Source organism: Symphodus melops (assembly GCF_947650265.1).
Source record: "Symphodus melops genome assembly, chromosome: 10".
Classification (NCBI taxonomy): domain Eukaryota; kingdom Metazoa; phylum Chordata; class Actinopteri; order Labriformes; family Labridae; genus Symphodus; species Symphodus melops.
In genome coordinates, this window is record NC_136700.1 from 16,146,952 (window position 1) to 16,159,979 (window position 13,028).

The 13,028-nt window shown below is 40.2% G+C and overlaps 1 protein-coding gene across 1 annotated transcript in view; it reads right to left on the bottom strand.

Moving 5' to 3' along the window:
* Window positions 1-210: 210 nt before the first annotated feature.
* zbbx (zinc finger, B-box domain containing) overlaps window positions 211-13,028 on the bottom strand; it is a 47,479-nt gene continuing 34,661 nt past the window's right edge. Inside the window, exons 17-22 of the mRNA XM_079353222.1 lie at window positions 12,859-13,025; window positions 10,642-10,810; window positions 7,083-7,247; window positions 4,833-4,991; window positions 4,674-4,746; window positions 211-396 (exon numbers count right to left, since the gene is read on the bottom strand). Coding sequence (XP_079209348.1) covers window positions 318-396; window positions 4,674-4,746; window positions 4,833-4,991; window positions 7,083-7,247; window positions 10,642-10,810; window positions 12,859-13,025 — 812 coding nt within the window. The 3' untranslated portion in view covers window positions 211-317. The remainder of the gene's footprint in view (window positions 397-4,673; window positions 4,747-4,832; window positions 4,992-7,082; window positions 7,248-10,641; window positions 10,811-12,858; window positions 13,026-13,028) is intronic.

A 13,028-nucleotide genomic window follows, 5' to 3' on the forward strand; every position in this document is an offset into this window, starting at 1 on the left:
AGTTTTGTAGCTAAATCACTGTTCATCATTCTTTCATCTCTTCTCCTGTTGTCACCACATCTCATCCTTTGTAATATCCTTAGATCATTTCACCAACAGGTGTGTTTCTTAAAAACCTTCATAAACACAAAGCACAGAAGCGTGGAAACACACAAAGACACAAATCATTACTCAAAACAAAAACAACTTTTGATCAATATTCAGTCATGTTTTCAAAAGGGCTTTTATTTCAATCAAATTGAATTATTCACTTTTTTTTCTTTTTATGCTGCGTCTGTACACTCAAGTGTGTCTATGTGAACGCTTGTGCGAATATCTCAGGGTAGTGAGAGGACACTTTGTCGGCCTCTCTGCGTCGCCGCCTCCTCATCCTTTTGTTCCTCGCTGACTCTGCCTCTGCAAGACAAAATCCATCAATCAAAGGCAGAACTTACTGCAAGCATTCAAACAGCAGCTTGTGAATAGAGCACAGCTGTAAAGCACATTTTAAGACACTCTCAGGTGCAGATGTTGTGCTTTTTAGTCACAGAAGCATCTGTATTATGATATATTAGAACGGTCATTTGAAATTCCAAGGAAACTGGAAGTTAATCAAGAAACTCTGAGTGTCCCATACTATTTACAGTTAGTGTAAGAGGTCCAAACAGGCTCTGTCAATTAGATCTAAAATGATGCTGAGACATAAGTTATTGTATATCAGTGGATCAATAATCATGATGTTTGTCTGTTGTTGTTGTTTTTTTTTCTGAGATTAGACGAGTTGAATTCTGAGATCAACTGATCAGGGCCGCGTTTCTGAAAGACCGTTTGACAAACTCGAAGCTGAACTCTTTGACTTCCCCTCTGTTTGGAAACTCCTGAGTCTCTGAGTTTCTGGTTCCAGATCAGCTGGTTTGACTTTGTTTAATCAACTCTGAGTTAGTTCACTTGATGTTCAGCCAATATTAATGGAGACCCGATATTAAGATTCATCACGTCAACAGGTGACAAAAACAGATACTTTTACTTTAACCCTCTTGAAATATAACTCGGCCTGCATCTTCGTGCGGACATATGGTGAATATGAACAGGTTTTAATGGGCCACGGGAAAAGAAGTCATACTGCTGCAGCGCAAAGGAGAGAGAGATGTGGGGTAGGAGAAAACAGCTGCTCGCGTCAGAGTGAAACAAAGTCTACTCATTTAATATGGAATCAGGATTAACATATCGCAAGTCCAAAACCTACAATTTATTTTCATTAAGATGAGAACCAGCAGAAAAAAAAACAACTTAAAAAATCTCAAAGCAAAGAACAGGCTCATTTTATTTTTATCATATTTGACAAATTGAAAAATCAAAATTTGACTATTTGAATCTGCATTCTCTTTATCCCCAACATAAAGCTGTATTCACACACAGGCTAAAAGTCCGCTCACCTTTCTCCTGTTTTGTTTATTAATTAGCCCTAATTAAATGAACATCTAGGCTCTTATTCCCTGCAGAGTAATGTAGCCCCTTCATCTCGAGGCTCTTCGACTATAAAACATGTCATGTTAAACAAAATAGTTCAATTATAAGCCAGAGTGGAGCCTACCTAACATTATAGTGTTAAAACAAACTGGATTCATTCAGACAAACGGTGAATCTTCACCAACGCGACGTGATACAGACTGAATGAAAGAATGAGGAAATGAAACTGTGTTTCTGGCTCTGAAGGAGGAGACAGAGGAGCTCAGGTAACCTAACCTAACCTGCTTCTGATCAGGTTAGGTTCACTGACTCAGTTACCATAGTAACTGACTCTAAACTAAAGTTACCTCTCTCTCTGGAACGGAAAACCTAGACTTTCTCTCATTTCAAGGTTAACTGACTCAGAGTTTGCACTAAACCTTCTTACTGAAACGGACCCCAGACATTTAAGGTCTACTTTGCATGCAGTCGTTGTTTGTATCATGGCCTTCAGCTATTGTAAATAATCCAATTCCTGCCAATCCAGGAATTTACAATGTTTTACAAAATGCAATGGTGTAGCAATCTTCATAGATTGATGTTTAGCCTGAGTATAACCACTAACAAGACAGCAGAGGCTGATATTCAGGAACAATTACAGTGAACAATTTATGATATTTATCATGATCAGACTGAAGTCTGGGAGGGGCGGAGTTTTGAATCTATGCTCTTAAAGGGACCAATGAGGGAACCTCTCTTGGTTACGGGGATTTTGAATGACTAAATATGAATGACTTCTTCAAAATGTCTGTCAACTTCTGATGTATTGATCGAAATGTAACTCTTACAAGAAGCAAGAAGATGAAACAATTTAACTCCATCTTTATTACTAACTGTAAACTTGTTTCCAGCCTAATCTCTGATTAGGCAGTTAACGAAAAATGAAAGAAGTACAACTACGTCAAACCAGTGAGACCTAGTGCATCGATGTATCAAAACGTGTGTGTGTGTGTGTGTGTACTGTACATGTGCATATGATTACATGTGTGGGCGTGCGTGTCTTTGCATGTTTGAGGATGTAAAAAGCTGTTTTGGGAGCCCTCTGTGTTGTATGTGTTAATCCAGTTATTACACATTTCAGTGTGATCTTCACAGTGCTCAGCTCAGCACCAGGCCTCTAGTGCAGATTATTCCCGGTACACACACAAACACAACACACACACATACAATACATCAACAGAACACAAAAACACACACCCATACACTCAATTTAAGAAATACAAGAAAAACTTGATCTTTGTCTCTATAGTGGCCCATTAAGGCCTGCTATGCAACATGCTGTCAGAGCTAAAGTCGTTCTGCTGGCTAACGATCCATTTCACACCCCATGTTTGCAACAGAGGACCAAAAAAAGAGAGATTACCCCCCGTCGTGACCACTGCCATGGTGGAAGGGAGAAAGCAATGGATTACATGCAGATAATGGTGAAAGGACATAGATAAGGGTAGAAAAACAAGAAGCTACATGGCTACACAGGGGAAATATCCAATTTCATAATATTATGTAGCAATGGATATATAAACAGTTCACACTATACACCTTTTAAGTTCTAGAGGGTATCCAATTGTTCGAAATGTGAAGACACAGATACATTACCATGAACATAAACACTGGATATGGGATGGGATCAAAAACAAAACCTTAAAAGACATGTTAGAGGCTGAAACAATCACGGCCCATCTCCTTTTGAAGACGCATTGATCTGGATTATTCCGTTTACATTTGTGTTTAGTTTTCCCATTATAACCACTAGGGCTGCCAAAATTCTGGGAATTTTCACATTTGGAAACTTTCCATGCGAATAAACGGGAATAAACAGGAATTTACAAAATTGTAGGTTGGCCCTTAACGAGGAACTTAAATATAGTTGGGCTTTTGTATTCAAGCATAAGCTTGACTAAAACAACCAGATTTTATGCAAGCACACTTGAATATGCTATTCCTCAATCACACGCACACAGCACACTGCTTACTGCAGGGCCATTGAAGCCACGCTCCCTTCAAGCACTGTACTGTACATTACTCCCTTAAATGCACAGATGATCTCTAGAACCCTGGACCACACTTTGAGCCCATCACAGGATGATTGAAGCCACACATTTTAGCCTGTGTGCTACATAAAGGGGAGTAAGTTGTGATGATGTTATGGGGTAACATATTTTAAAAATGTGATGTAAATCTGTTGACAATTGTTTTATTTTTTTTAATTGTATTATTTTACATGGATGTCTGTATAGAACAAAAAACAACGTTTATATTCATGTATCGATATGATACAGTTCCATAAAATTACCCTCAATTTCCAACTTAACTTCTCAAGGAAAAGTTTCTGGAAATGTACCAGAAATTTACCATAACCTTTAACAAGTTCAAACCACACAAACAGAAAGAAAAGGCTGAATTATAAATGCTGTCATTTTTTACCACTTCAGTGGAATTTTGTTCTATGCACAAAAATATTGACCAAACATATACTCTCCTTTCTCATACTGAGGGGGGTTTTGTTTGACTAGTGTCACATATAGTGTTAGAAACCATGGTAACGTGTATTTGACATAGTATGTGGCCTTTAAATGCATTTCTTCACACTCGTCGACTTACGCTGTTGCAAAAACTGTCATGTAATCATGTAAAACAGGTTTGAGGTCTTTGTTAATTTGCAATAAAAATACTAAATTTCATTGCAAGAAATTTAACAAGGAGCCATTATGCCGAGCATCACTGTGACCTGACAGCGTGCTGCATGTCTCCGACTGGAACAGATGGACCTGATACCCGCTGCCTTCAGATGGCTATAAAGAGCCGCCCAAGTAAAGAAAGGTCGTCGCTACAGGCTCCTAACTGTCATTGATTCCTGAGCTGGAGGGAAGCACTCATTAATCTTTATTTGGCTTCATCGGTAATAATGCTGCAGAGGCAAACTTTTGTTTTTGTGATTACATGTCAACTGGCAAACAAGAGAAGTTCAGAGAAGAGCTCATATAAGGGATAGTTTTCAGCAACAGTACGATGCTATGTCAAGCAGTCAACCTGTTGTGATGTTTAATGCAGATGTTCACTTTTTCTGAACCCTGCATGGACTTCAGTTTACCCTTGACGATGAAGTTATGTACACAACGTGTGACTTTAGCGACCTCAGTTATCATGCAAGAGTGTGTAAAATCTGTTGTGTCCATGTTACCCACCGTGTGAAACCATGCTCTCCACGCTGTCCTTGACTTCCGTCTTTTTCAGATCCAAATACTGAGTTCTGCTTTCCTGTTTTCAAGGTAGATATACAGAGAACGTTAATGCTCATTACTAGTCAAACGTCATGATAAACAGCTATTTGAATGTGTACATACCTTCAGTCATGAGTCTGAGTTCCTGCTCCAGATCACGTAGTGTCTTCTGAGTTGTGTCAGTATCTAGGTCAGGGTCCTCACAGCCAGTCTTGTCCACACAACAGATCTCCAGGATCTCCGTTGCTGCCTGGGAAAGCACTGGACCTAAAACTGAGGGATCTGAAAGGGTAGAACAAAAAAAAAAAAAAAAAAGAGTGAGGAGAGAGAGGCACTGGGTCGCTTAGTGTGGAGTCGTTTGAAAAGTTAGACCTTGACCCTGAATGTGAAAGAAAGAGGAACGGAAAGCGTGAGTGCAAGACAGAGATAAGAGGAGATGTGTAGGAAGGCCGGGAAAAGTAAAAGTCGGAAGGGGAGGGGTGTGTAGCACAGAGTGAGAGACAGGAGTGAAGCGATCACAACAGTCAGTGGAATGAGTGGTGTCTCATCCCACTCCTCTGCGAGCCACATCAAATTGAATCAGATTGAACATCCATCCCCACCTGCTCACTGCAAATTACACTGAGGCCCCCATTGAGAAGCTATGATGGTGTGTGTGTGTGTGTGTGTGTGTGTGTGTGTAGGACACTGATTCCTCATGCTGGTTGCTGCCTAACCAGCTCAAGTGTTAAGTCTCTCATTCTTTCAAACTGCCATTGTCTCCCTTCCCCTTCGTCCCTCCTTCTCTGTCTTTCAACCTGCACTTAGCGCTTCACAAGCACCTGCACTGTCAAACCAAACAGTGTTTGAGAAATGATGCCAGCATACAGTGCTGCTAACACGTGTGTTCACACGTACACATCTTACCTCAATTTCAGAGTTGTGTGACATATATTTAGATTGAAGTTGCTGATAAAAGCTGATATGTTGCACCTTGCCATCCTGCATTTAAAACACATTTAGTCTAAAATGTAAGTCAGATTGAAACCTTATCTTTCTAAATGACCTCCTTTAAGAGTTTCCTACCATGTTTATTATGTAATATGTGACACTTCTCCAACATGTGGCATATTGAAATGTATAAAGAAAACAGTTTAAAACAGTTAACCCAAGAAAGAAGAAAGGAGCGTCCCTACTCAGAAAGATATGCAGGCTCGCGGAGCTGTTGCGAGACATTCATTCATTTCGCGAGGGAGCCAAAACGCAGATGTTTCGGCAGGGAAGGCCTCCTCGGAGTGTTATCAGACAGCACACTGGAGCGACATACTGACAAGACTCCACCAAGAGGCACACGGAGTGAGCCAACGTGCCGAAACGTCTGTGCTTAGGTCCTCTTGTGAAACAGTGACAAAAAAAAAAAAAAAAAAGTAGAGCACTCACGATTCTATAATTAAATATGTGGAGACGGTTTGAGCTCCAGAGTGCTGTTACAAGTGTGCACCTCCTTTCAAAGTGTTCGTCTTAAGTCTGAGTATTCAACTTAATTGCACCTTGAAACAACATGCCTCAAGCGTCACGCTTTAGCTTTCGGGGGTTAAATTATGCATAAAGACTGAAGCTCATCTGGAAAAAAACAAACCAAAAAAACCCATAAAGGCAATCAAATTGAATGACTGCATTGCTTCAGTGAAAAAAAACAACAGCGTGGAAGGATGGATTCATTTAAAGTTAGACAAAGGTATTTACAGTATAATGAAAAATGATTGATGAGCAGAGAAGGTATTAGGATACAAATGAAAAAAAACTATCTTCCCGTCCTTCAAGTGCCTGTGGGTGTGTGTGTGTGTGTGTGTGTGTGTGTGTGTGCGCGTGCGCGCATACAGTATGTGAATGCAAGCGCACGTGCACGCGTGTATCAGCATAAACAGATTACTGCAGTGTTTCCAGCAGCGAAGCGAGGGACGCGATGACAGGACATCTTCCTGGAACAATTCCAAACCCTGCATGTGCATGTGTGTTCATGTCTGTGTGCTTGTCTTACGCTCGAGTGTGATACAGTATAATCTCTTTAAGAAACCTGCAAACTCAGTGCCAGAGCAGAGCGGCTCTGTGCAGAAATGAGGTTCTGCACGTATGAGAGTAAAGCAGTGACAAGTAGAGTTTGGAGAGCCTGATAGGATTCACACAGACAAAATACACAAGGGTGCATCCATGCAGCACACACTCTCTCACACACACACACACACACACACACACACACACACACACACACACACACACACACACACACACACACACACACACACACACACACACACACACACACACACACACACACACACACACACACACACACACACACACACACACACACACACACACACACACAGTTACCAGATGTTCCTGGTTCAGTTGCAGATATTTCTCCTCTCCTGGTGGGTGTGGCTGAATGAAATTTAATTTCACTTGGCTGCGTGTGGTTGCCCTTCATCAACCTAATAGCCAGGTGTTTCTCAGTGTGAGAAGTGAGGCTGCCGCTTGGCCCAAAATCTTCTGACTCTAAAAGAACAAAAAAAAAAGTAAGAATGGAGGCTCAACCAAAAAAAAATGACTTAAAAACATTTGTACAAGTAGTACTACTGTAGGTTCTACAGACTGTTAAAGGTGTCAATTTCCTGCACTTCGATTTCCCTACATTTCCCTTAAACCTATTCGGGATATCTGGATATAAGAGAAATGAAATCTGAAGACACAGATTATGCAATGTCATGCAACTGTCAGCCGGATGTATAGCAAGAGAATAACAATAGCAATGCATTCGCTTTGCTATCTCACTACATCAGAGTTTCACTTTGTATGGAAAACATGCATGAAATAACTTTGGAGTTGTGGCAGTCGAGCAACTCTAGAGATGATCCAGATGTGCCGTTCCAGCTGAAAATGTTTCATTTTATGGCTGTTAAAGTTAAACTACATGATTGTTACAGATGAGTGACACTATTTAGTTTATAGTAGTCGGTCTGTCTTTAAAGTCGTCCACTTGGCGTAGCTAACTGCAGACATTTTGGAAAAAAAATGACAACACACCTTTAGATGGAAAAGCAATATAAAGAAACCCATTATTGCCTCTCTGTACAAAATAAGAGAACCTAGTAAATTAGATTTGATACAGTAATCCATTTTTCTATTCAGCCGCAGCATTTGTACCAGACCAGTATTGCTTACAAGCCTGTTCAGCCAATCCTGACAGCTGCAATGCAATTACTGCAGTTTTCTTCATTCTCTCCAGTGGTTAGTTAATCAATTAATACTATCGACTAGATGGAAAATCTACTAACTCGTCTAAATCAGCTGCAAATGAAAAGAGGAAAAGGGGAGCGGGATCAGACAACAAGCCTCTAAATGAAAACAGCGAGCTTGTAAAAAAAAAAAAAAGACTTTGAAATGCACACAGACATATTCTTTCAGTCTTTCTTTCTGTTTCTTCATCCTCAGCTGCTCGTCTCTGATTTCTTGCTGCTTGTCTATCTTATCAGTTTTGATTCTTTTCAGCCCATCTTAGTGCATAGCTGTACTGCTCTCCCTCTCTCTCTCTCTCTCTCTCTGTCTCTCTCTCTCTCTCTCTGTCTATGGAGATTTTGTGATTGTGCTGCCTGTCCGTCAATCCATCTGTCTCGCTCGCTCTCGCTCTCTCTCTGTTCAAATGGATGCACACGAGACAGAATCTGCACACTAACAACCTCATTTCCAGAATGACCAGGTGACGGGGAGTAAGAGCAGAGGGGGAAAAACAGGGGCAAAGGTGGAGCGGGAGACATATAAAACCTGTTGGATCTCAGCCCTGCTGTGAAAAAATAAATAAAAAATGAGGAGACAGATGGAGGGATGGAGGGACATAAATGAGTGCGGAGTGTTGTCAAGGTGATTTTCCCCCTCTCTAACCTTTCCCTCTCATTAACTTTGGAGCTTTAACGACAGCGGTGGAGACAGAGCCGGGCGGCTGGCTTCACAGTGTGAGGAGGCTGGTGGTGCCCTTGTGGTAGTTTCTCACTGTCAGCCTCTTTCACTTGATGCCGGTTTGACAATAAAGTGAAGAAAAGCTGGGCTTTGTAACTTCATAAAGATTTGTGGGATTATTGTGAGACACATACAAACTTAAGCAGCCAATTACTGTTGATGAAACATTTTCAAAATTAAAGCTCGTTTGAAAAGCAATTAAACTGCTTTGGCTGCCAGGTGTAATGAGCACCAAAATAATTGTTTGCTTCAGACTTGACCTTAGATCATTTGAGCTGCCTTTATTTTAAGTCAGTAAATTACAATTTAAGTTAAACATATTTTTTAAATAGTGCTCATAATAAGCTAGAGGTAAAAGATTAAAAACATTTGATTTTCTGTATTACTTCATGGTTTATACTGTCACCTACTGGACATTGTGGGTTTGTACGTTTTATGTTTAGTTGATGATTAAACTGTTGAGATATATACAAAAAAGATATAGTCTCACGTGCTTTGCTAGCTAACGCAGATTGTAGGAGGTAGCAGTTTTCTCTCTGCTTTGATGGCATGTAGCTTAGGGTTTATTTAGCAGTATGTTTATGCTGTTTTGTGTTTATATGTAGATAGCAATGCTTAGACTTTGTAAACATGTATATGATCTGGACTATCATATTGTTATTCTCTTTGTAATATTGCAGTTCTCCCTTAAAACAAACAAGAAGGAACTCAAGTAAAATCAATGAATGACAAGCCTTGTGTTATTCTTGCTGGACTTTTGTTTGAGTGTTATCTGGCTGTCGAACCCTGTACATCAGAACGTGTTGCAAGGGCAGTACATCATTACTGGGACTAAACTTCAGTCTATGAAGGACGAGGCAGGACTTCTACCAGTGTTGTGGAACATTCTGAGCACCTCACAGACAGAGCCTGTTTACAAATCATTAGCCTTAAAACACCCATGCACAGTTATTGTCAAAACTTTTAAAACTATCTTATTACAGCACTATTTGTCTGGTGTAGTTCAAAGAGAAATACAGTAAGTGATAAAAGAAATAAAGAAAGACGGGGAAAAAAAAAAAATCAAACCATCCTCTGATTTTTTCTTGTGGGCATATGGCTATGATCAGTAATAATGAAAGTAGAAAGTAAAATAAAACAAACCCAAAAGAAGGAAGTGCAGTAGAACATTCCCAACAAAGTTTTACTGCACTGGCTTTGTGATGTTCTTTTTTTCCTCTACATTATCTGGGCAGTAATGACGCCACATTTTTTAGGGGTATAAGTATAGAGACAGTATTGCACTGCCTTTCATTCTTCTTTCATTACTCTTCTGAAAGGACTCAAGTAAACTTTGTGTTATCTACACTTTTAATCTGAAAAAGGAAGAAGAAAAAGCTCTTTTGTGTTAGACTGTGCCTTTGTGATGAAATACGTTCCTGTGTTTACCTAGATGAAGGGACTAAATATAAGTTTAAACAAGAAGTGTGCAAAACGATGACATACGTGCACGTGTAGACACACATGCACACACACAGACTCAATAAAAAAGGCAGCTCAGGAAAGCTCCCGCAGGACTCACGAGTAGTAAGCTATCGGTGTTGTCCCCCATCACTCGTTTTGCTACCAAGCAGCCAGGGCTCCTCTGGGTTTAAAACTCATTTTCATCTCTCTTGTAAGCTCTACGTTTTTACATATTTGTTCTAAATCCTATTATGAGGCCTTTGTGATATGAATAACGCTTGCAAATTGGAAAGTATCTCCAGGCAAAAGTTGGACACAGAGGTAATCTTCACAATCTAATCTCTTGAAGTACTGAAACAGCAGCAACATTTTTTTTCTGATGCCGGTTATGGAAACACATGATGCCAGTTAAAAAAATAAAAAAAAGTCAGTGAAACAGGAACAAAATATTTGGGAACACACACATGGAACTCTGATGAGATTTGTGACCCACCTGCAAGCTCGGACTCATTTAGGGAAGTTCGGCTTGTGTGCAGTGAGTCACGCTGTGGGTGATCTGCTGTATCGGAGTGGCCAAAATGAAAGTCCAAACCCAGAGGCGGAAAGCCATCCAGATCACAGAACTGCTCTGATCCAGACCCAACACTCCGCCTTTGCATCACCTGAGGGGATAAGAAAACAGACGAAGGGATGCAGGAGACGAGGGGGGAGGAGGGAGAGAAAAAGAGGCAGCTTGAATTAAAAATAAAGGAGTGGATGCAAAAAGACAGATCATCTCAGGAGGGGATGGAGAGAAGATACACAATGGGAGATCAGTGGGGGGGGAATGCACAGAAAAAATAGATTATGGAGGGAGTAGAGAACGAGATAACAAGGAAGGGTGGATTAAGGTCATGGAGAGGGAAATGGAAACAGAACAAGGAGCAAGAAAGTACAGAGCTATAAGAAATTAACAGTTTTGTCTCCTGCTTGCGTTTCATTTCTATTTGAACAGAATCAGTTCAAAGGACAACATGAAATTCAATATCAATTGAGCTTTGATTAAGACAGGTAAGTGTGTTAAATTTGTACTTTTCCATTTTCTGCTGTCCAAATGCATATTAATATCTGGTGTCTTCCATTGGAGATTATTCCATTCCCCCCTGTTTCCTTTGTTTCCACTTGATGAATTGATTTTTAATTAACCCCTGGAGCTGCTCAGAGCATCTCACTACGGCGTGGTCGGTTAGCTGTTCTCCCCGCACGAGTGTCCTCCTGTGAGACGGGGGTAAAATCAGGAAGCTCTGTTTGGTTAAGATTATATCTGATGCATTAGCATGCTAGCCATAGCAATGCAGGACACTGCGGAAAAAAAAAAAAGAGGTGGAAGAAAAAAGGACTAAAGGCAATGGGGACTAGTTTTTGAAAGAGAGAAGAAGAAGTAGGGATGGAGAATGACAAGAGGAATACAAATACAGGCATGAGAATAAAATGGCAAGAGGCCAAATTCTGAGATTCTAATTGGCAGGAAAAATTGGAGCTGATTTTGTTCAGACAAATGTCTCCCTATATTGAAAAAAAAAGATTCCACAGTTGACCAGCTACCTGAACTAGAGGAAGAAGATAAACATAAAGGAACAAAGTAGTAAAAAGAGAGTACAGGCAGAGACAAAAAGATGAACAGTAGATGGAAGAAATAAATGGCGGACAAGAGATGGAAAGAGATTGGGTCTAAAGAGAAAGAAATTACTATCTAATCAAATAAGGAGCAGTTTGATTCAGGACCAAAAGGCCACAGAGATAACCGTCATCCGCGCAATCATGAACCTCATTTTGCTCCAGCTTTTTAATAAAGCACAGCCCCCCCTCTATTTTTTGTTTCATTACTCTGCACCAGTAAAAAGGATTCAAACCATTAAATGGCTGATAGGTCATTTAGGACCATTCAAGCTGCGTCTTTTTAATCCACTCTGTTACTCTTTTCTTCCCTCCGTAGTGACCACCTTCAACACTGCTGCCCTCGGTGTCTCTGAGCTGCAGATGAATAATGTCGAGTAATGAGTGTGACACAAATGTTATTTAATGGATCAGGGCAGATACAAGGAGAAACCCTTAAGTATACGTTTCCAAAGTATTCAAAACCTGTGCGGTGAACGTGTCCAGCGTCTTTCTTTCTCTACAAACTTCCAGCAGTTTAATCAACTGTAACTTTTATGGAGTGAATCTGTTTGCTCCACTACGCGTGTTTCATACATGTTGTTCAATTCTTAATGTGAACAATGGGATACTGTGTTTTTTTCTGTAAGATATCTGAAAAGAGACCATAGGAAAACAAGAGGCATGTGAGCTTCAAAGGAATAACTGTGTGTGTTGAATGGTGAAATCTTGTCTTGTTTCTGAAAGTTACTGAATGAAACTGACATAAAGCTTTCCAACACTTCACTTGAGAGCTTTTTTTATTCAATGGTAAGCACCAATGGTTCCTAATAATTGAATTTTGGTAGAGTCATGTTAGTAACATTGATTTAATTTGAAATCTCCTCTGTATTAGTCCCTAGTTGTTAGCTTGGCAACTACTCATTAACATTACTAAAGAGTTCGGCCCTGCAGATGTATAATATTCATTTACAGACAAGAGCTCCAGACAAAAATGTGCTATTTTGGCTCTCTAACCCCAAGGTTCTTCCTCCAAGAAGCAGGAAAAAGAATCGGGAATAATGAAACATGTTACCATGGCTCGTTCTGACAGCTGTTCTTGCTCATCGGTCTGCAATTCTTTTTCTCTTTCTGCAGCAACAAGGGAATCATCTGGATGAGATACGGCAGGGTTTCCTCGCTCTTCTTCTCTGGTTTCCTCTCTCATTAAAGGTCCATGCATCTGTGTGTCATCGTCTGAAGAGT